Source organism: Tachypleus tridentatus, chromosome 13 (assembly GCF_004210375.1).
Source record: "Tachypleus tridentatus isolate NWPU-2018 chromosome 13, ASM421037v1, whole genome shotgun sequence".
Classification (NCBI taxonomy): Eukaryota; Metazoa; Arthropoda; class Merostomata; order Xiphosura; family Limulidae; genus Tachypleus; species Tachypleus tridentatus.
Genome location: NC_134837.1, coordinates 35,156,815 through 35,181,825, shown reverse-complemented (window position 1 = coordinate 35,181,825; position 25,011 = coordinate 35,156,815). Strand labels below are relative to the sequence as shown.

At 33.2% G+C, this 25,011-nt stretch overlaps 1 protein-coding gene across 1 annotated transcript in view; it reads right to left on the bottom strand.

Annotated features, from left to right (window-relative positions):
- LOC143237293 (lachesin-like) overlaps positions 1-25,011 on the bottom strand; it is a 102,369-nt gene that overhangs the window by 11,293 nt on the left and 66,065 nt on the right. Inside the window, exons 2-5 of the mRNA XM_076476372.1 lie at positions 11,607-11,731; positions 6,544-6,751; positions 864-1,034; positions 403-531 (exon numbers count right to left, since the gene is read on the bottom strand). Of these exons, the coding sequence (XP_076332487.1) occupies positions 403-531; positions 864-1,034; positions 6,544-6,751; positions 11,607-11,731 (633 nt within the window). The remainder of the gene's footprint in view (positions 1-402; positions 532-863; positions 1,035-6,543; positions 6,752-11,606; positions 11,732-25,011) is intronic.

The window sequence follows — 25,011 nt, the reverse complement described above, 5'->3', positions numbered from 1 at the left end:
TTTAGTCTATCAGTTCAAAACTAGGAACGGCTATGGCCAGACAGAACTTATGTAGTCTTACGCTCCAAATTGTAGAACGAATTCAACTGTTCGTTTTTTTTTATCTCTATAAAGAGAAATTCAATTCTTATAGACAGTGTTGAAAGTAATAATCGCAGCAAAATATGTCGTGAGGTATTTTCTAACAACGATACAAAAACGTTTGTATGTTTCCCAGTTATATGATTATCGTCAAAATTAGAAATAAATCAAACGAAAACGATATGACCTTTCACTCGGTAATCGAAATAAGTCATTGACTTATCTTAAAATCGGTGTTATTTACGACTTAACTTCATTTATAAACAACTTCTTTAGATGCTTTAAACTAATTTAAAATTCAAAAAAAAACATTCTTCTTACACTGAACGTGAAGTAGCATTCGTCTGCTAACTGAGGGTTGAACTCCGTTCGATGCTATGCACAGGTACGCCCCCATGTGGACTCGAGTTACCCGAGTGATATTTAAATCCTCTCCATCGTATGACGAACCTGAGGATATAAACACACTTTTGCGAGAATGTTTCAGTTGGATTACTAAGTTAACTATAAGAAGACGACAAAATGCTGATTTTTAAATGTATTTTCATATTCGTTTATTTTTATCACAAGTTACTCGAACTTTTAAAGAAAACAAAATTAAACCTTTCTAAATCGTAAAAAGAAAGAGAGGTTTATACATTCTGTACGACAAAACGAAGTTGTTGGAATGACGGAAAGTCATACTTGAATTAATAAATAAATCTATTTCAAAACGGGACACTTTTCATAAATTTTGGCTATCGGCTCTTCTTGTACACAAATGTAATTAGCTTTTCACTTACTTATAAGTTTCTTGCCGATGCCCAGAATTAAGGGTATTGGTTCATCATCTTCTCTTCGCCAGGTAATATTAGGTTCTGGATAACCTTTGGCCTTGCAGGTCAACGTGACATTTGTTCCTTCTCTTGTAACTACATCTGATGTACTCTCGTCAACAATTATGTCTGGTGGAACTAGTGAGAACAATAATCAATATTTATATATATATATATGTACAAGGTTTAAAAATCTATTATTCTGGCTTATTTTGAATCGAATCAGAATCAGACAACCTTATAAAACTTCTTTGTTTTCAAATTACGGAACCAGGTTATTGTATATTATTAATACAGATGTTTCTTGGTCAGTAAAATATAATTCAAATGAATTTTTACCATGCATAACGACATGATCAATGTATAATTTTATAATTCATCACGTGGAGTGAACGTGCTTTGGAAAAATGGTATCAGTTGGTCATTTACAAGTGTACTAAAGGAATGCTTAAAGTGAATAATAACCTCATGTCTGGCACGTTAACCGTTCGACTACGCTGGACTCTGGTCAACTTGTATTACTCTATATATCAAGAAAGTTCATGTTTGAAAAAGATGGGTATTCTTCAGTGTTAAGAAAGAGGGAAATCTGAATTTCTCGTAAACTAATATGGCGTCCAAATAGAATTAGATTATGACGTAACATGGTACATGTGTTACATTTTAAATAATAGCACTCAATACTTGCTGATTAGCATCTGTGTCTTTTAATATATAGACAAGAAAGATGTCAACAACATCTATCATAATAAACTTGTTTTCAATGTTTAATATAAAGATGATCAATTATGTTTGTGTGTTAGCATCCATCACCCAGAGTTGGTTGACTTAATGGCCATTACTTTTTGTTTGGTAACTGGCTGTGCTCAGTGGCTATATTATTTTATTATTTCTTTCACCCGAGAAGCGGGACAAAAAAAAACTCTTGAAGTAAAGCTATTTTACATTTTTGTATAGATTTATGATTTTGAACTTAAAGACTTAATCAGGTAGACGAGTCAATTATAACTTTCCACGCAACAGTCATTAGGAATATAGTAACAGAATGGGGAAGGAAAGGTAACAGTACCTAACATTGTCCATTATACAGTTTTTGCTTCCTTAACAGCTCATATTCAGCCCTATAGTTTTGTTACATAGCAACAGTAGTCACGAATATTAAAAAAATATATTTTTCTTAGATATGCTGTTGATATACTGTTTCTTCTAGCTGAGACCTTTTTATTCATACAAGTAAGTTTGATATATAGTTCTTCAGGGTAACTATAAGACAAAAGGAAGTATCCGGGAGTATCTTTGCAGTGCAAAACGTTTTTCAAATCAAAGTAAATTCAATGCTTTAAGCTAATTCAAGCACAACAGCAGTGAGGTCCCGTACATGTCAAATACAGCAAAAAATTCTTAAAACCACGCTAAAAGACAATATGAATGTCCTTATATGTGTTCAAAAATATTTTTAATATATTGAAAAAGAATTACAATTTTTTACAGTTATACAGTATTTATGAGATATTTCAAAATTATTCTGTATTTATATTTCGATAAACGACGCAAGATTTTAATGTTTAAACATTTTAATGGAGGATTTAAAATTCTGAAAGGCTTAAATGCCTTTTAACAAAACTGAAAGAAAAAAATATTATTCTCACAGCGACTCCTGTTGGGTGAAATAAATGATCAATGTTGTTTTTTTATTATTTATTACTTGCATTAATAAAACAAACTTAGCGGGATCAGAGTTCCCGTAAAACATTTCTTTTATTGGCATTATTAAAATGTGTACAAAATAAAGTCGAGTAGACGTTAGATTGCTCTTTAAAATTACGATGGGATTAATGATAAATTAAAGACAACTTAAACGCCAAAACAAGTGAACTTAACATTAACAGTATGAAAAGCTGGAAAAGGAATTATTCGTATATGTTTCAAGCCCGTGGATACAAAGTTCACTATAATTGATGTTTACACAAATCGAGAAAAGTGATGAACAAAATGCTACCTCGTTTCCCTCTAAGAAAACGAACTTTTTATGGCAAAGCTTTTAAGGAAATATTTTGAGCACATTAGCGCTTCAAACCTTAAGGTTCCTGCAGTGGAGAGTACAGAAGAAAAAATGTAAATAAATAAAAAAATTGTATCAGAGTACAAAACAGTTTCGTACATTTGTCCCAAAAATCTTAACTAAAATTCCTTCGTGGAGAACAGTAATGTTATATAACACTAGCTGATTTATTCTTCATCTGATACAAACGTCCATAACTGTAGTTATATGTGAAAAATAAAAACGAAAGAAATGGTGAATAGTAGCGTTCAAAGCTCTAACTACACTGAACATGTAAACTTTCTAAAATATAAAACATATAAGATCGTTTCCAAAACGGACGTACACCGCTACAAATCGGGTTTCGATATCCGTGGTGGGCAAAGCACAGATAGCTTATTGTGTAGCTTTGTGCTTAATTACAAAGAATCAAACAATCAACCCTAGCACAAAAAATTATAGTATTATATTGGAAAGATTTAGAAAGAATACGTCAGAAAGATTATTTGAAAAGCAAGATGGACAATACTGGTAATATGTAATTTAAAAACTACAAAAACAGGTAACTGTAAAGAAACATACTTTGTAACGGGACTGTTACTGCGACCCTGTGGCGTCCCTAAAGACATTTTAAAATGAAAAAAAAAACATTAGATGACCTATGTCGCTCCTTTAATTAAACCACAAGTAGCGGATTTTCTTTACTGTTCACCCTCACTATTGAATTTCGAATCGATCAAGTATTTCATGTCGTTAATTACCTAGGGAAGAATAATAAAACTAATGACACTGTTTTTAATTACGGTTCTTTCAAAGGTAAAACCATCACGAAATGAATTTATTGTACGCTTTATATACATACATATATCGATAAATTGCTCAGATCACGAATATGAATTTATTAAAACCTAAGAGGTTAGTTACATTATGGCAAGTTGCATGAAACCACCATTCGTCTAATATTACGAGGATATAAAGCTGAAGTCTTGATGAGTCGTGTCAAAGGAGATTGTTTACTTCCCACAGAAGCCGTTTTCGCAGTGGCGTCACACAAATACAACCAATAAAAACTTTTTCTCTCTTCAAGTCTGACTAAATTTAGTGACACTGTTGATTTGATTTTTGTATAATTTTCTTTAAGAGTAAAGTATTCAATTAAAATTAATATTTGGTTTCATTTGTGTGAAATAATATTTCTTGTGAAATATTCAATTAAAATTAATATTTGGTTTTATTTGTGTGAAATAATATTTCTTGGGAAATCTAAACCTATATTTGTTCAATCTCACAGTGTGTTTATCTAGTTTGATCAAATATCGCTCATAAAATGTGTTCGTAATTGCCATAGAAATTTACCTAAATTAGATTTTTTTGTTATCTTTGAAATCAAAGAAGTTTAATCTTATCTGCTGAAGAAAGACAAAGAAGTTAAGAAAACTCTTGGGTTAAATTAGAATATTTTTACTTAGTAAAACCACGTGTTTACGTTTTCAAGTCTAAGTTGATTTGATTAGAATGCACGTAATGAATGACTCAAAGGGATCGTTTTCGGAGTTCCATTACGAAGTTCATGAAGTACAAAGTTCTTGTTCAATAATACCGTGTTTCTCCGAAAATAAGACAGGGCTTATATTAATTTTCACTCCAAAATATGACACTAGGGCTTATTTTCGGGGGATGTCTTATTTTGATATATTAAAAAATGAAGTTACAAAGTAAAAATTATAAGACCTCTAAATAAATAGAAATTACGAAAAACATTCAGAAACTCATTAACAGGAATTTATTCAAAAACAATCATATCATCATCCTCTGGAATGTCTTGCAAATCATCTGTTTTTAAAATTCCTGCTGAGTTTTCACTTAACTCAATTTCTTGTAGAATTTTCTCACCAACTCTCTCATGTTGAGCATGAGCATTAAACTATTAAACTAACTGATTAATACTTAAACAAACTAATTAACTAACTATTAAACTAATTAATAAATTAATTTTTTTATTTCTTTCCTCTTCCTGCCACTCTTAACTAGGGCTTATTTTAAGGGTAGGGCTTATATTAAAACTATCCCCAAAAATCACACTAGGTCTTATTTTATGGGTAGGTCTTATTATCGGAGAAACACGGTATTTATTCTCATGCTAAAATAAAAATGCACTTGTAGTTTCTCATTTCAAAAAAATAACTAAATTAAGCCTTTAGAAGTGTTTCTATCTTTAGTATCTATGGAAATACTTTACTCCAACTTTAGTGTAGAGAATTGTTTGTTTGTTTTGAATTTTTGCGCAAACCTACACGAGGGCTATCTGCGCTAGCCATCCCTAATTTAGCAGTGTAAGACTAGAGGGAAGGCAGCTAGTCATCATCAATCACCGCCAACTCTTGCGCTACTCATTTACCAACGAATAGTGGAAGTAATCGAAACATTATAACGTCCCCACGGGTGAAAGGACGAGCATGACTAGTTGCCTTCCTTTTAGTCTTACATTGAAAATTAGGAACGACAAGCGCAGATAGCTCTCGAGTAGCTTTGCGCGAAATAAAAACAAACAAACAAACAAATATTCCAAAACATTTCAGTTTCAATAGGCCCGGCATAGCTAAGCGTGTTAAGGCGTGCGACTCGTAATCCGAGGGTCGCGGGTTCGCATCCCCGTCGCGCCAAACATGCTCGCCCTTTCAGCTGTGGGGGCGTTATAATGTGACGGTCAATCCTACTATTCGTTGGTAAAAGAGTAGCCCAAGAGTTGGCGGTGGGTGGTGATGACTAGCTGCCTTCCCTCTAGTCTTACACTGCTAAATTAGGGACGGCTAGCACAGATAGCCCTCGAGTAGCTTTGTGCAAATTTCAAAACAATTCAGTTTCAACAACAACTTAGCATAGTTTAATATCGTGAAGTTCTTATAGTACTAATAAAAAAGCATAAAAACATTGTCTGAAGAAATTCATCAGCACATGAATGTATCTTACACATCTTCCAAAAACTCTAACCCTATTTTCCTGGTGTATCTCTTATTTCCTTGGTTCACACGACTTCAATCACGACTAGATATGTGCCTTATCTCAACCCTGAATATCAAAATAGTAAATATAATTCAAGTTCATGGTTAAATAATCAATTTCATCAACTCGATGTCTAATAGATTTTAATTTCCCATGATATGTAGTTTTATATCATTATAACTACTTCAAACATTTGTTTAGTCCATGTGGTTCTTCTTTAATTACTGCATCATGCTGATGACTAGTAGTATTTGTTGACTCAGCCTTACCTGTCAGGCCTTACCGGTTTCTGCTGGTCACATCTATACGTGATATATAAGAATTATCAGCAAATCTGAGATTCCAAAGTAAACCGGATAACAAATAAACAGATCTTCAGTACTGTTACATTTGGAAATACGAGAAATTATCAAAACAGCTGTGCAAGCTGAAGAGAAAAGTATATCAGAGGTTTCAGTCAACTATTATTCAATTAGCTCTACTACATGGAAAAAGCTTTAGGCAGAGTAAGTTTTAAAACATTAAGTAATGCACATGATCTACCAGTACACATCAGTGTAATAAATTTAAGTACCACGTATGACTGACTACAAGTATACTTACCTAGCACATCTAGGTATCCCACTTGACTCATCATGGGAACTGTGTTTATCTGACACATGTAACCTCCACGATCTGATTCTTTGACCTCTTTGATTTGGAGGATGAAGTTTCTGTTATCGCTATGACTGAGACTTATTCTGTAGTTTCTCGTGATAACGTGTTGATGAATGGTAAGTATGGCTTTTGTCTCCACGCGAATCCAGGCTGCCTGTAAATTTTTTTCTGTCGTTAGAACAAAAACTTTTGGAACAATAACTTTGTAAATGAACTTGAAAATATTTATTTTTTATGATCTACAGTTAAACCTTTTAACCTGTGCAGTGCCGTTCACGAGATAACTCGTCCAAGCCGATCGGTAACACAGTGCCACGGACGAGTTACTTCGTTCTCAATAATACCTAACTTCAACGCTAGATGTCAGCACCATACATGCATTTGACCTACTTACAAAGTGTTTTACTTTCGATCCAAAATGGCGTCACGAAAAAAGTTACAAAATGAAGAAGCATAGGAGCTGCCGTAGTAGCTGAAATATTTGGCAGTCAACAGGTTAACCTACCACCCATATTTCCCTTGTTGTTATATTTGTTCTTATAGCAGCTTGTGAAATTATAATAAATTGTAATAAGGTTATAGACTGTGATACATATACACATTGTTTACTTTAATGAAACGATGCGTTTTCGATTAGTATAATGGTGTTTAAATAACTTGAGTGATTTCCAAGAGCTTACGTTCGTATGGAAGAAGAATACAGAAAATTTTAGATGGCAAAAATCTCGACTTTCAAGAAAAATAGCTCTGCAATCTTCGCGTGAATTTGTTTATTAGCTGTGCACATATTTTGGTGCAGTATTTCTAGTCGTTTTGCTGTAGAATTTGGTGCTTGAATAACTTCGAAGAGAAACGTGGCCAGTATCGACGAAACAAAAACTGATAAAATTATCACAAAAATAGTTCTATAAAATGCTTGGTAATTTGTCAGTAGATTTATTTTGGTTTGAGTAAAATATTCATAGCTGTTTTCTCTGTTTGCTTGTGAAACGATAACAATAATAGCAATGTTATTAAGATCAAGTAGATGAATTTTGAATATCGTCTGACAATCAGAAATATCGACGTTTTTACTGTTATTGTTAGTATTACGATTTATGTCGGACAAGCTTCCAATTTATCATGTGCCATATTACGATCTGAAGTAGACTTAAACTGAATTAAATAATAATTGTAATTGACAAGTTAATTAAATGTTTACATGTATCAAACTTATTATATCTACCAACAAGATTGATACACACATTTTTCTTTCTTAAAACAAATATATTTTAATAAACAACAATAATACATTTCATAATAACGGTTGTTACAAATAATTATTTTTGTACAAAATGTTTACAAACTAACAAACAATATTGAGTCTTTAATCTTATACAAACCTTCCTTGGTATCTTATCAAGGGTTCACGGTGTGTGAATTAATTTCCAGTTAATATCAGTACAACTCACTAAACGGGAGCTAGCTAGTTCTTCGTTACTCACACTTGGGATTTTTAGAGCTGAAATTATATAATGTCTTCGTAAAAATACTAATGTCTGAAGTAAAACGGCTTGTGATGTTCGAATTCCATAAGCGTTCTCGACTAATAAGCCTTAATTAAAGTTATGGCTTCCGAGGTTTATACTATACCAACTATGGCAAACCAATAATATATACAGTCTCTCCGCGCGTTGCATTGGTAGCGTCAGGCGAAATTATAGGAATTTCAGCTAAAACAACAATACTTGCGATTCGCTAAGGCTTTCGTACAACATATATTTTTGATTCTTGCATTCAAGAATCTTCTACAATTTTAGTAAACAGGCAGAATTTCGTAATACAGATTTTACAGTATAAGGTACATGCATTTCTAAATATATATATTTAGCTGAAACAAGCATTGATATTAAAATAAATATATAATATTAAATCCGTCACATTATCAATATTTTATTAGCTTTTGCAATTGAAACAAGAGGTCTTGATCAGTGATCAGTGATGACGAGAAAACCCATTTGTAGAGAAAATATATATGCAAAACGGCTCGTTTGGGTTGAGAAAATTTGATTGTTGCTTGAACAAGTTTGATTTTCCTTGTGCGTTATATTATAATTTTTGTGAAGTTTCCTGGGCGAACCCTATTACGAACCATTATGTTCGTTGATGATATCAAACGTAAAAACCTTTATTTAAATTTGTACTTGAAATCAATGACTGTTATACTAAAACAATTATTGTCAATTTTGCTGGTAATGTTAATTGAGACCCTGATTAATTTTCCAATAAATTAAATTTCAAAATCAAGTCTTCTTCTTCTTATTTCGAACATTAATTTTCGTTATTTATTTTTCCCAGAAGTAGGGCTCGGTATGGCCAGGTGGGTTAATGCGTGCGACTCGTAATCTGAAGGTCGCGGGTTTGCATCCCCGTCGCACCAAACATGTTCATCCTTTCAGCCATGGGGGCGTTAAAATGTGACGATCAATCTCACTATTCGTTGGTGAAAGAGTATTCCAAGAGTTGGCGGTGGGTGGTGATGACTAGCTGCCTTCCCTCTAGTCTTACACTGATAAATTAGGGAAGGTTAGCGCAGATAGCTCTCGAGTAGCTTTGCACGAAATTCAAAAAACAAACAAACCACGAAGTAGAAAGTTTTTTTGGGGGAGGGCTTCTGAATTCACCATTGTAATTTATTATTGTTTATTTATATTATCATAATTTTGTCTATTTGTTGCTAACTTTAGACTTACAAATTATGGCTCTAATTACTTTAACAATATCTTATATTAATTTTAAGTTCATATTTTTATTGTGTGGAATTAAATTTTAAGCCTGAGAAAAATACTAATAGTTTGTGATACTTTTCTGGTCTTTAACGACATAATAGACGTAATAAAATTCAATACACAATTAAAATTTTATACAGCTGTGCTAGATAATGATACGGTTTGAATTACTGATAACAAAAACTTCCTAGCACAAGCTAACCCTTAACTGCATTCATGCCAAATATACTGACAAGCCATAATGTCAAGAAAAGTCTACTTTGTCTTTGAAATATCTGCGCAAACAAAAAAGCTCATTATTGAGTTTGTATTATATTTTAAACATTATATTATATTTGTATTGTAACGGATTTACCGTTATACTTTTATTTTAATACCTTCGCTTGTTCCTGTATAGTTTTCTTTTTTGCTTGTGACGTATATTCTTGATTATGTATTGCGCATGTTCTGCCTGCTCTCGAAATTTATAGAAGATTCTCAAGCGTAAGAATCAACAATGTACTAGGTGTGGTTGTAACAACAGTGATTGACAGTATTGTTTCCAAGTGAACTTTCGAGAACGTCTCCTCGACGCGGCAAGAGACAGTAGAAAAATATTATTGGTCAGCTGCAGTCAATGTGCGATAGGCTTCGGAAGCTATAACTGCCATTAACGCCTGTTAATCGGAAAACTACAGAATTTGACCAGGAACGTTTATAGATTTCGAACATTACAAACTACTTAACTTCAGTGAATTACTTCGATGTTATTATTTTCACTAGGACATTAAATATATTCCCCGAGAAAAGTCAGCTTGTAATGGTATGTGGCCAAACAAAAATACAGTTAGCTAGCATCGCTATCAAGTAAAGTCTAAATGTGTATCAACACAAAAGTAATTTGCTCGTCGTGGACTCGAATCGTCGATAAAACATTCAGCTCTAGACCGGATATAGGACTCAGTACTGTTTGTAAATTTGTAAAACTCTTGTATATAAACCATCATTTGTAATAACCTTTAGTAATATCCGTTATAATAAATTATATTAATTTTTGTTTAAAAATATTGTGTGTATCAATGTTGTTGGCAATTACATTAATTTGATACTATATTAACAGTTAATTAAATTTTAAATTAAAATTTTTATTTATTTGAAATATGTTGACACACGTGACATAATAAATCGAAAATTCTTCTGAAATAAATAGTAATACGTAACAGTATACATTAATGTTATTATTATAAAAATATATTGTTTTCTAAGCCATGAGTAAGTGTGTAGACAAAGAGAATGCCCATTGATTCTTAAAATAGTAAAATGTCCAAAAGAAAGGTAAGTTTTTACTATTTAGATTTTACAATTGATGGGAATCGTCTAATCTATATTAATAGATACCAGGATCTATACAATGTATCACTTTTACTTGAACCACGTCACAAAAAGAAAACGGCAAAAGTAAAATGCAAAGTTTATCACAGCATACCCTTATTTCTTCATATCGTTTAACCATTAATTTAAACTTGTTACTTTACATTGTACAAGTATTTCATATACATATTATAAAAGGAGCCTTCCTAATGTCTGAGGACTCACATCTGCTAGAAACCGGGTTTCGATACTCGTGGTGGACAGAGCACAAGATAGCCCATTGTGTAACTTTGTGCTTAACCCAAACAAATTATAAAAGGAATTTAATATTTAATTTTTACGTAGGGGTTATTATAAAACAGCATCGAAAACGTTACATTTAGTAAGGTATTTATTTTACAGATTCCGTAAGTTTTTCTTCTCAAGTTATCTAAAATTAAGCATTATTCATAGCACATATAGTTAAACAAGTTTATACGTATTCTGAAACAAAGTCATAATCTAACTTTCTTTTTTCATAACTGTTGTACATCTCTTATAAGTTAGTAAGGACATCGATATTTTGTTTTGTATAATAACAAAAGAACTTTGAATTGACTTGAGTTTATAATGGGCATCGTTTGATAAAGGGCAGCTTTTGTTCAAAACGTGTGTTTCATTCGTCTCCCAAAGGAATCCTAAATAATAAAGAAACATTGTTGATTTATCAAATAAAGCCTAGTTTGAATTCATACCACATGAAGTTTCCTTGCCTCTCATAATGTAATCTAAAACTTTTACTGTGTTTTAACCAATTTTTCTTATTTAATTCTTTTAACAGACAAATAACCTTTTACGTAACCACAAGAGGCTTAACTGGTGACCAAAGCACGTTTTACTTTTCTTACTTACCCTGTATGTTTCCAGGTTATTAACCACACATGGAACATGAGCTTCTCTGCCCAGAGCAACTGTAACATTTGGTATAGGTTCCGCAAAAGCAGGTAATACGTCTGTTTGTTCCTTGTTATCGATAACTGAAAAAAAAGAGAAATTTGTACACTAATTTTGTAGTTATTTCAGTTTATTTGTTCATTCACGCATCAGTAAATCTTTCCGGAAACTGGTGGGAATGCATTTCAGTAATTTTTATTAATACAGAATTTTGAACAAAACAAGAAACGAGTTAAAAACTCTCTGATCAGTTATCTACATTAAGAATAACGTGACTGGTGACTTGTTGAGATAAAATCAAAAACAAAGATAAACATGCCTTCAGACATTTACTCAAAATATTTTTTATAACTTACATAAGTATTATGATATTTAAAAATGTAACCAGTTCTTTATGTTTTACATTACTGCTGGAACTCGCTTTAGGTTTAACTTCGAAATTATTCAATAACTGCTTATGAAATGTTAAAAATAAATAAGTAATTTCCCTTTTCCATATTTACATCTATGTTAGAATATGTTTTAAAATGTATCTGTATAAATTTTTATCACTATTTATTTTCTAATGGAAAACATCGAAGTAATTTTGAAAAAAAATATTTAGTTAAGTTTATTTTCCACAGAAAAAGCTGAATTTCATATTCTATTTTAATATATACAAATGATTTTGGGCTTAATATTTATTGTCAAAGATTCTTATATATATAACGATTCATTAAAAAAATGTATGAACTTAAGTGTTACCAAACGGAGTGGGGCTTTTGTAAAAACAATATTGCAGGTTCCTTTGGAAGTATAGCTTTCATTGTTGACATGCTCAATTGATAGCTATTATTACTCACTGTTGCTCGGCATTTCAATTTCCATTGTAACAAGCAGTTGCTTAGGGCAAACTAGAATCGTCCATCTTGATAAACTTTCCACAGATCCTCCACTCTATGTGAATGCCAGTTTCAAAGATTACGTTTAAGCTGACTAGAGATACAAATACACTCTGTAATCGTACGGGAGGGTTTGACAAGTAGGTGCTCAAATGGGGTTACCATGACTTATTCAGTCACCTTTTTCATTAAAACAACCGTTTATTTCGAGGTATGACGAAAACTTGGAAACATTTGTCGACCTCAAATCGAATCTAGGACATATCTCCAGCCTCATTGTCGAATTCAATCAAATCTTTATTTTTTAATAACGATCCTAGAACAATATATTTCTAACCTCATCTGGATTTTAGTTCGTAAATGTTGTCTTTACTTCACTCTGGAGTGATTTTGAATATGTTTCTGTAGTTCGATGTTTCTCTAAACCCGCTAGGAAATGACTTTCTTTGTCTTCGAAATGGGTTATTCAGCTTGATACTGTTCCACGATTACTCTATTAAGACACATTTCTTCAACTGTGAACCAAATGCATAAAGGTGCTAAAATATCATCCTTCGTTCCACATCTTGGATCAAGTGGCTCTTGTAAAGTTTATAAAATGACAACAATTGCTGTAACATACTTTCAAAATAAACGCTGCCATCAGCAGGATTCGGTTTGTGTTCAAAACGATGTTCCACTGCCTAATTAAAGCATCGAGATCAACTGATCACGTGCAAGTCCACGAGTGTATTTATTTATTATTTTTTTACATATCTTACAACGCTGACTCTTTACAGTTGGCCTTTAATAATGTTCAAAATGTTTTAAATTTCACAAAACTGTGTATGTTTTTGTTTCTTCAGAAACATCCATATAACTATCTAGAGCAACGAAGAGCAAAACATTCAGTACATAAAGGCAAATTATGAAACTACAATTTAAAGACGCTACGTATGGGATCCACACATTAGCGTGGACATATATATCAGTCTTAATTTTTATTTACAGCCCTTACTTATGAAATGAAGCTAGAATTGCAAAGAAACAAGCTAAAAATAGAGGACTATATAGACGGTAAAGTGCACATCATCCTGTCTTCGGCTATTTTTGTAAATGTTGTTGTTCAATGACAAATAAACTTAGAACCATAAAATGTGCTCTTAAAATGAATTCATAATTGTATGAGTGTACCTAAAAAAATATTCATGCGATAGTCACCGATAAACTTTAAAAGCAGTACCTTGACAGTTTGAAAACCCATATCTTCTTTTATTTTTAACTTTCATTTACTTTAACATGTAAAGTTTGTAGGTGCATATTAACATTTCTAGACAGTGTATACCCCAAGGTACGCGAGTCCTAGTTCCACAGTTACACTAACGTGCCCTTCACCATTTCTGTATTCTGTTTGGTTCCTCTGTTCTGTACACGTGCTGTTTTTGTTTTTATCTTAAAATTCCCGAGGTGGTAACTGAGATGTTAATTTCCGGTAGATATTCAGACTAATATAAGTGTGTTGGTAAACATTTAGATTTTCCCCTAGAATGTATTGTAAGCAACATTATGCTTTATTTATCATCTTTGGTAATATTCCGTATAGCATTTATGACAGCTTTAAATATTTAACAATATCTAAGAGGATTACGAGAAGAACTATTGTTAGTAGCAACTGGTTATTCAATATATTTTTAATCATTTTCAGTTTTAGTTTTCTTGGTTTATAATACTGAGTAGTCCAAAGTTTACTTAACAGTGTAATTGTCAGTTTTATTAATGCACAGTTACTTTAAATATCTGACTTATTTAGCTTAGTTTTAATAAGAAGTACTTAATTTGTCATAAATATTTTATTCTCTGCATACTCATATTCTACTGACAATACATTTATATATGACACTAACGTAAATCATGTTAACATTATGAATAAATAAAATGAAATATCACCCAGTGTAAAAGGAAAGTATCAAAGAAATAGTTGACTTAACATTTAAATAACTCAAAAATTCACCGTTTTCTTACAGTTCGTGAACATAACACTTAATCTTAAGTCGGAAGTGCCATAGTGTTTCATTCTTCGCGTATAAGTTATTCATGCGAGGTGTATGCGTAGAAATACAAACTTTACTGCTGTTTCCGCACTGCCTCCTATCGGTAAACTTAATATGAAGACGTTTTTATAGAAGTCACTGCTTTCTTATTAAACTATATAATTAAAACCTCATATTTTAACACAATGCTTTTTTTCTTTACTTCTGACGTTTCAGATAAAAGCCTTAGAAGCGAAACTTCGTATAAATACTCTTGAATTAAGATCTTACTTAAGGAAATGCTTTCGGGATTCTGGTAACTATTACATTCTTCTGACAAATACAGATTTTTTTAAGGATAACAGTGCAAATATGTTGTATTATTTTCATTTCAAAAAGAGCTAGGCCTCGATATTCCCTTTGTTTCTTAGTATCTTGTACAATATTGCTTATGGAAAGAAACATCTAAGAGCAATATTTGGAACGTTTCGGAAAAGTAATTTATCATTTAATGGACAAAGTTAGATGACAAATCACGTGATTTCAAAGGTGGCGTTCTGCAGTGTTTTTCTTTGTCCACAAAATATCGAAACAAGTTGCTTTGTTTATAAAAAACACTAATCATCTGATGAAAAATGTTTTTGCTTCAGACAAAAAATCTGATAAAAACTTGTCCTGTACAACTTAAAAACTATTAAAAAAACACATCAGAAAACTATTATCCCCCCTTTCAAAAAACGAAAAACGTATTTCATTGACTTTGTTCCAATTGGCGTAAATCTAATGTAGAATCAACAGTAAGGCTTAGAGGTATACAATATATCAAAACCTTAGGTGAAGATATTCGTGTGTTTTTTTAAATATCACTTTAATATCGTAGTTTTTGTTATTTAAGGTGCTTATGATGTTAGGTATAAAGTTTAGTGTTCCAAACTATATTTTATACTTGAATACTATTCAGAAACTTAGCTTTGAAAAAAAAAGTCCAAGAAAAAGTCCAAGACGGATTTCGATAAACATACTGACTTCATCCTGTCCTAGTAAGAAATGAATTGGTTGAGGCAAAATTCAGTCCTTAAAATAAGGTTAAAAATCGTTATTACTGTAGGAAAACAACATTTGTTACCTTTGTTTGCTTTGCAAAAAAAGAAAAAAATGTCTGTATGTATATACACTCACAAACACTTTGGCATTTAATGTGAACTGAATCGTTGATTAACTATTGTTTTCAGGTGTCAATTATACGCTTTATTAATATATAGATCTATGACGAATTTTGTGAGAACGAAACACTAAACAATAGGATATTTGAAGACTTCTACCAATGTTTTAACCAACAATTATAGTTTTCATACTCAACAGGCCCGGCATGGCCAGGTAGTTAAGGCACTCGACTTGTAATCGGGTTCGAATCCCCGTCATATTAAATAAGATCCCCCTTTCAGCCGTGGGGGCGTTATAATGTGACGTTCAATCCCATTATTCTTTGGTAAAAGGATTAGCCCAGGAGTTAGCGGTGGGCGATGATGACTAGCTGCTTTTCCTCTGGTCTTACACTGATAAATTATGGAAGGCTAGCGCAGATAGGCATGGTGTAGCTTTGTGTGAAATGAAAAAAAGAACAAACCAATTATTCTGAATACGTAGACGTTAAGCCTGGCGCCTAATACAATTTACATTGACAATAAGTTAAAAAGTTAAAATGTATTTCGAAATAGTGTCTTGAAATAAAACATTATTGTTGTTAAACTTAAAATGATTAACGAGTGGATGCGTGTGTATGTATGTATATTTACAAAATTCTCCAAATTCCAAAATTAAGCGAACACTTTGACGTTTATTATGCGTTACGTAGAATGGATGATAAACACATTTGAGTTATAGATAGCTTGTACGGTTGTTTAAGGTCCTTTGTGTAACCAAGCGCACACTTTAATAATACATTGTCCATGAGGAAGAATCAGTGTGGTATTTGAAGGGCAAATACCTTATTTAATTGTTTGATCAATACACTGTAAGGAACTTGTAATGAAAACGTCTGGAGATATTTTCTTACTTGTCACCACTAGGTGGTGTGGAAGCGGAGTACTAGGTCCTAAGAGCTTGTAATAATAAAAAATGGGCTTCAGTACCTGCGATAGGCAGATAGCTAATTGTGAAGTTATTGTTTAACTGCAAAACAAACACAAGTAAACTCTATTGATCAATTTAACGTAATAATTACTTTTATTTAACTTACTATTTCTCACTTTCCTCTTCCTTAAGAACAACTAGAGGTTTCAGATTGTGAACAGCAACAGGTTTGAAAACCAATGTTAATTTCTCCTTTTTTCAGTTGTAATTACCGTTTACATGCAACGCTTGTGAAAAGAAAGATTAAATTTGATAGATGGTGTATCCCCACACTTGTGTGCACCCCTCAATCGCAGATAACTTTCGTACTTTATTTTTATACTAGTTTCATCGCTGTCCTCTATGCGTGACTGTTGTTGGTTGGTTGTTTTGGTCTAGTTGTATGGAATTGTTTAAAAATCACTGAAGAGAAGAAGGTGCAATTGAATTTTTTTTTTTTTTTACCTTCACATGTTAAAATTAACAGAGATATTGCACTATCTCTATAAATATGTGAGGGCTTGATGCATTTTGTGCTTAAGACTTGTATGTTAATGCATCGGCATGACATCGTAAATATGAAATTAAACCACTGACAACACATTTAGTATTTATATGTTTGGTTCACAGCGAAATCGCAATTAGATAAATGACTGAAAAAATATGTCTCAGTTATTTAAGAAGAAATGTATTCTAATGTTTTTAATCAAAGTACAACTAAACTATACAATATTTAAAACAAGAGAGCTTCATGTGTTCTCCATCATACACTAAGCCTATCCATTCGAAAATATTATGCTATTGTTACGAAAGAGTATCTTCTGACCCAAAAGGCTTGAGCTCAACATATCACAGGGTACCATTAACAAGATAATAAACAGTGATTTTAAGTAAACAAAGTCTCATCGAAAGATAGTTAAGGAAAGTGAAGTCATAGAATTAAAATTCATTCATGTATTTGTACTGATAAAACTTCAGTAAACTTTTATGGAAGGTTTATGGAAAGTCTGTCAGGAAGTATAGTCTGGATAGGATTGTCCTCGCAGTTCTTTGTAGAAACTTGTTGCTGTGGTATATGCAGTGACAAGTAGTAATAATATGAAAATACAACCATCAGACTGTTTATAATAAATGACATAAGAAACAGTTCCAACAGCAGCAAACATTCTTATAATTGTTATTAACCTGTCAAGAAATACATTTGACATCTCATGCTTTGAAAACTGATTTCTGTCCCATTCTGTGGCTACCCAGTGGCCCAGCTGTATGTGCGAAAAACCAAGTTTCGATACACAGAGCACAGATAGCCTATTGTGTAGCTTTGTGCCTAATTACAAACAAACAAACCCATTTTGTGTTATTTTGGAGTTTGTTTTGGACTAGTTTCAAATTTATTTCCCCATGATATATCACATAAAACTTTTAGAAATTGTTTCAATAATGATCGTTAGAAATACCAAATCTCTCCAAACGCGCGTGGAAAAAGTCTAAAAGTCTTGCCAGCATCAGTGACGTGGTTCTCAGATCAACTTATCAAAGTCGACGCCGTAGAATCAGACAGAAGTTTCATACAGTCATACCATAATTAATGTGTTAAATTTTCTCCGTTAATAACTTAAAACGCTCCCAAAATTTTACTTCTTGAGTGAAAATATACTTGTCACAGATTGAGATGTAGTGGTGGTGTTTTCAGGTTGCTCAGTTTTGGTTATATATTTCGAATTCGGAACATTTCCTTTTCTCTAACTTTCATTCATCTGTTGCTAAGTATATTGTTTTGAAGTGTTTTGGTTCTCTCTAGAGTCTTTGTTCAGAAAGTTGTATAATCTTTAGTTTGTACCTAGGGCTCGTGTCATTGATTCGATACATTTAAATATTTAAAACAGGAGGTGAAATATGTTTCAATCGAAAATTAACATTTGATTCTAACAGTAGAAGCGCTTGAACAGGAAACTGAGTTATAGTATGATTTATACTTGTTTCAGTACATATTCATTAAAGAACGGTTTCGTAGATTCACATTCAAAGAAAAGATGCTCCACTTCTCAAACTTCCCTTGCATCTTTCTGAAGTATTTTTACAGTTTCAACAAAATGTATTTATAGATAACACACCAGAAACAGAGCTTATAATTTGTAATTATATTCTCGGAGTTCATTTGTATCTAATATAGCTTATCACTGTTAGAAACTTCGAACATGATTGCATTTGAAGAAATGCTTGAGAAGTACGATGAGAACAGGATGTTTTCAGTCAGTTTTATTCCATAAACGTTTAAAATTTAGTGACAAAAAATCATTTTGTTCTTCCTTAGAAGAACTTTCGAACATCTTGAGGTAGATCTAGTTTAGCAAATCAAATTTCTCTTCCAATGAAAACAGTCGGTTGAAAGTCTTTACTTTTCTTTATGAACTTTTAGTTACTCTCTATTAACGTTCAGTATTTTATCGGCTTAGAACTCTAGCTGTTTCAGTATTGTTACACCTTCACTGAATACCGGGACACTGCACGGCCAGGTGGTTAAAGCACTCGATGTGAGGGTCACGGGATTGAATCCACCTAACACCAATCCATATATATCTAAATGAGGCTCACGGATATTTTGCGCCATTAAGACCTAAACAATCGTCCAAACAGACATAATTTTACATGTCTATGAAATATAGTTGTATAAATTAGAAACGATACAAACATTAGAGATTTCATACTGAAAAAAACTTTTACATTTATTATTCTTAAATATTTAAAAATGAATAAAAATGGATATAAAGCAAGTTATTCAATATTTGAAATTTCATAAATAAATTATTGCGCTGACGGCTCACTTTAAACTTTAAATCAAGTTGGTATGTACTACTTCCAAAATGATTAAAGATACCTAACTTAATTGTTTCTGAAATTAGAAGCTCAAATGGACAAAAAGTATTTCACTGTTTTTACAAAATGTTAATCCATTGACAGTTAGATATTCCAGTAATTTTTCCTCGATTAAATTAGATGTGGTGAAAATAAGCGAAACAATATTCGTTGGTTTTTGTTGTTTTTTTCCTTTAAGTAGGAAGATATAGAATGTTATCCTAAACTGATTCCAATTTCAGCTCCTGAGTGAGAGCATGGTTTCTTAATTTGCAAAGTCAATATCCATTCGCAGCATGATGTGTAAAACACATACACAGGCGCGCACACGGGTGAGACGTTTGTAGTCAGTAATGTCATTCTCCAAGTAAATACGGACTCTTACAGTAACACGACACATTAAACACAGCTGACAACTTCGCAGGCACGTTATGATTAGAGCTCGTCATGTGAGACATCAGCTGTAGAAATGACAAGAAGACAAGGAACTAGCAAGTCAGTTGACAGTACTGTGGTTTATATTCGCCAATTGCATAGCATTCTTTCAAACTCGAACCGAGATCCGTCGTAAACCATTTTATTGCTTGACATAAAAAGCTTATATCTCAGACATGTGAAGAATCTCAAAGATATAAAAGTAAAATTGCATATAATCGACTTTATTTAACTTTATAGGAAGTGGTTAATTAAAAAAAAAAGGCTTGGTAACTGGATAAAGACAAAAGTAGTCTTATATCTTAACATAAAACATTCTAAAGATGAAAAGTGCAGGATATTGCTTCAAATATTTTTTTCTCTTTGTAAATGTTTTGAAATTAAATAACTCTACGAAGCGGAAAATCACTTTCAATAAACTGCAAAGTATAATAGTTTTCAAAAACTATAGACAAAGGATGGTTTCTTTTGTACCTCAGGACGGCTGGTATGAGTGTGAACACTTTTACTAATAAAGTAGAGAACAACGTTTCGACCTTAGGTCTTCTTCAGGTTATCTTCTCTTTGTTAACCTAAAGATGATCTAAGAAGCTCGAAACGTTGTTTTCTACTCTATTAGTAAAAGTGTTAATACCCAAACCAGCCGTCCTGAGACACATTTTCAATTCAAGTGGGTTTCTCGTCATCACAAATGGTTACTTTAACCTACTTCACCACATCATTGTTTCTTCTATCACTTCATTACAACAGTAGCAATCAACTTGGAATTAAACCAGTTAGTGCCAACGCAACAAGAACCAACTGGTGCAATCAAAATTTTGGTAATACCGACGCTAATCCACAGTATCTGCATTTAATGAGAGACACGTGCGACTGTTAAAACTATGCAGCAAAAACTTTAATGTTAGTTATAAAACAGGTCAAGGCAACTTGCAGTACACCAACTCGGAGAACACGTCACACAAAGGGCTATTCGTGCTTTATCCACCACGGGTATTGAAACCAAGTTTCCCATGTTTCAAACCTGCAAATATACCACTGTACCATTGAGGGGCTTGTGAGTGAAGAAATTTTCAAACGAAACAGAAAGTAAAACAATGGGAATTATCGATTATTTATTGGACTTCTTATGTAGAAATTTATAGAGCTCAATATGAGAAAGTGTTTCGTACGTGTGAAATTGACTAGCTGAACGGGTTAATTGAAATTTGATAGAATCCATTGCATCTACTTTCTTTTAATTTGTATAGAATATCAAAGTGAATGAATCTCATGACTGAATACAACACAAAACGCTTGGATAACCATTGCTTGATTTTAAGTCTTAAAAACCAAATGATGAACTGGGACATCGTTTTTGATAGTACACACACACGATTATTCTAAAATGAGAAACACTCGTATTAGGTTATGTACGTATCGTCTAACATCCCCGTCGCACCAAACATGCTCGCCCTCTCAGCCGTGAGGGCGTTATAATGTTACGGTCAATACCACTATTCGTTGGTAAAAGAGTAGCCCAAGAGTTGGTGATGGGTGGTGATGACTAGCTGCCTTCCACTGCTTACACTGCTAAATTATGGACGGCTAGCGCAGATAGCCATCGAGTAGCTTTGCGTAAAATTAAAAAACAACAACTTAGAAGTTGTATTTTAATAAATTATTTTTATGGAAAATTTTAGTTCAATGATAAGAAAAACCTGTGAGAACACGTAGTGAGCTAATGATATGATGTCTGATTAGGCTTAAGAACATACCTTAAACATTAATATTTATGAAACCCTTAGATGATAAAGACAATTTATTTAGTTTAATTTATATAACAAGAATTGTACTTATTAGAAATGCGTTTATCAGCTTAATTATTTATTATCAGTCAAAAGTCTCCAAATACATACTTTAATCATTACAGACTTCGTGATAAAATGCAAGTCAGATTAGAAACAAAATATCACTGTAATTAATTTGACATTACTACTCATAATGCAATGAATAATTATATATTATTTATTGATTTAGATAAAATACCAAAAGGTATTTGTAACAGCGAGCTAATTTCAAGATATCATGATCACTTACTGAATGCACTTTGCTGATACATTTCTTGCTGTTCAAGAATTCTACGTTCTCTCTTTCTCAGTTATTGTACTATTTTTTGAACCTACAGAAGGATACTAAAACTCTAGTGGTACTGTAAAGGTTATTTTTTATTAAATATTTAATATACAGAATGTTGTCCTACCATCACAATAAAATGCTTCTTAGGCTCAATGTTAGATGCATATCACATTATAGTATTTTGGAATGACATTAGTGTTTGACAGACAGAGCAAACTACTTTATTTCAATAGTCTATTATTTCTGACACATGACATGCTAAAGACAACATTTTCTTAATGCATAAGTTCAAAGTAAAATATTCCATATTGACATGTTCTTACAAGTGGTTACGACAGTCGACTCACTAGCTTTGGGTCCCAGGTTAGAGTCCCGTCAACGAACATGCTTTCTCTTTAAAACGCGAGGGCGTTATAACGTACGGTTAGCTTCACTGTTCGTTGGTAAAGAGTAGCTGGTGGGTGGTGACCCTAGAACATTACCTCAAAATTAGGCACGGTTAGCACAGATAGCTGTCGAGTAACATTGCGCGAAATAAAACAAACAATGCAAAATGCGTACTGTTCGGGAGCAAATGTAAAAAGGGCCATGCAAGTGACATGCTATTAGCTCCCCCTATCATCAAACTTTATATATATTTCGAATTTTACTTTATACATTTGCAGCATAACTGATTTCTCTGTGTTCTATAGTACTAATTAAGAACATAAAACAAAAAACTGTAATGTCTCCAAATCTTTACGCATCACACTACATTAGGGATAATGCATTTTACTCAGTTTTGATAGGATATTTAGCACTTGTAACGTATAACGAATTTATGCTCAATATTAAGTTTCTACAGAACTATATTGTACAGATTCTTTGTTTTTCTGAGAAGTGGTCTATATTTAATTAACACAGTTTTTTGCGTTGCATAAAATAAGAGGTATTTTCTTGATATTCATATATGATTTTGTGATATTCCCATCATATTTTATATGTATTTTCCGTCATTTTCGTAGTATTGTCTGTTTGGAAAACAAATTGCTTATAAGTTAATTCAAAGATGCTCAAAATTCGCTATACTTCGTGACGTGTTCGACCCACATTTGTCAGCAAAATATTTTTTTTTAATTTCGCGCAAAGCTACTCGAGGGCTATCTTCGCTAGCCGTCCCTAATTTAGCAGTGTAAGACTAGAGGGAAGGCAGCTAGTCATCACCACCCACCGCCAACTCTTGAGCGACTCTTTTATCAACGAATAGTGGGATTGATCGTCACATAATAACGCCCCCACGGCTGGGAAGGCGAGCATATTTGGGGCGACCGGGATTCGAACCCACGACTCTCGGATTACGATTCGAAAGCATTAACACGCTTGGTCATGCCGGGCCCGCCTTCTCTCTGGTCTTACACTGCTAAATTAGAGACGGCTAGCACAGATACCCCTCGTGTAGTTCGCGCAAAACTCAAAACAAACCAAACCATATGTAACTAACTCATTAAGTAAGCTAGATAAATGTGCATAACGTCCTTAATTCCGTTTGCACCTGATAGGCAGATCTTGGACAATAACCTATATCTTCCTACGCAAATAACAATGGGAGGGCTAGCATGTTTGATGCGACCGGGATTCGAACCTGCGACCCTCAGATAAGTCGAACGCCTTAACACGCTTGGTCATGTCAGGCCCCCAGTAAAATATTAGGTTGTACTTATGCACGTGGCCCGGCATTACCGGTAGTTAGGGCGGCGCTCGATAACCTGAGGGTCTTGGGTTAGAATTCCCATCCCCACCAAACGTGCTTGCTTTTTCAGCCGTGGGGAGGTTAAAATGTGGCATCAATCCCAAGAGTTGGCGGTGAAAGGTGATGACTAGTTGCTTCCTCTAGTCTTTCACCATTGAATTATGGGAGGCGAGCGTAAATATCCCTCGTGTAGCTTTACGCAAAATTCATAACAAACAAACATATACAAGTACACTGTTGAATGTTTTAAAAATTATCACTGTAGTTTTTTGTCGTTTATCCAAATCTCTGCAGAACTTTGCAGTTGTTTTTTGGTTGAAGTATTTCATAACAAGTACATGTACAAGGTTGAGATCAGAACAATGTGTAGTTTAATTGTATAAAACGGTGTTATCTTGTCTTCATTTGTACAAGCCTGAGATCAAAGCATTGTGTAGTGTAATTGTGCAAAACGTTGTCAGCGGTGTTATCTTGTCTCCAATATTGTCTTGGTATCCAGCAGAGCACTTTCAAAGTTGAAATAGAATTCATTATCAACAACACTTCCATTTTAATCCTTTACTTCCAAATAAGCCCCTCCTTCCAGTGACTAACTGGTACGTTTGAAGATTAAGCGCTAAAAATCGGTTTTCAATAGCCGCTATGACCACACCACAAATAACCCACTGTGTACTTGGCATTTAACAACAAAGTCTGGCATGGCCAGGTGGGTTAAGGCGTTCGACTCGTAGTCTGAGTGTCGCGGGTTTGAATCCCCGTCACACTAAACATGCTCACCCTTTCAGTCGTGGAGGCGTTATAATGTACGGTCAATCTCACTATTTGTTGCTATCCCAAGAGTTGGCGGTGGGTGGTGATGACTAGCTGCCTTCCCTCTAGTCTTACACTACTAAATTAAGGACGGCTAGTGCGGATAGCTCTTGTGTATCTTTGGGCGAAATTAAAAACAAACAAACAAAAAACTGAAATAGAAACAAAAGTCACTGCAGGTAGTGACATCTGTTGGATGTTATCTCGGGCCACCAATAACTTATTGCAGTGACTCAAATCTATATGAATAATGTCCTTGCGTTTGCCTGTTTGGAACTTTTCTCGCAAATTTCTCGACTAAATCTCATATTGCTCGAAAGATCTTTGTCTGAAAATTCTGGATATTGGCTGTTTATTTCAGAATCACCTTATACGTTTTTAGTTTAGTCAAACTTTCAAGATGAAGTGCACAT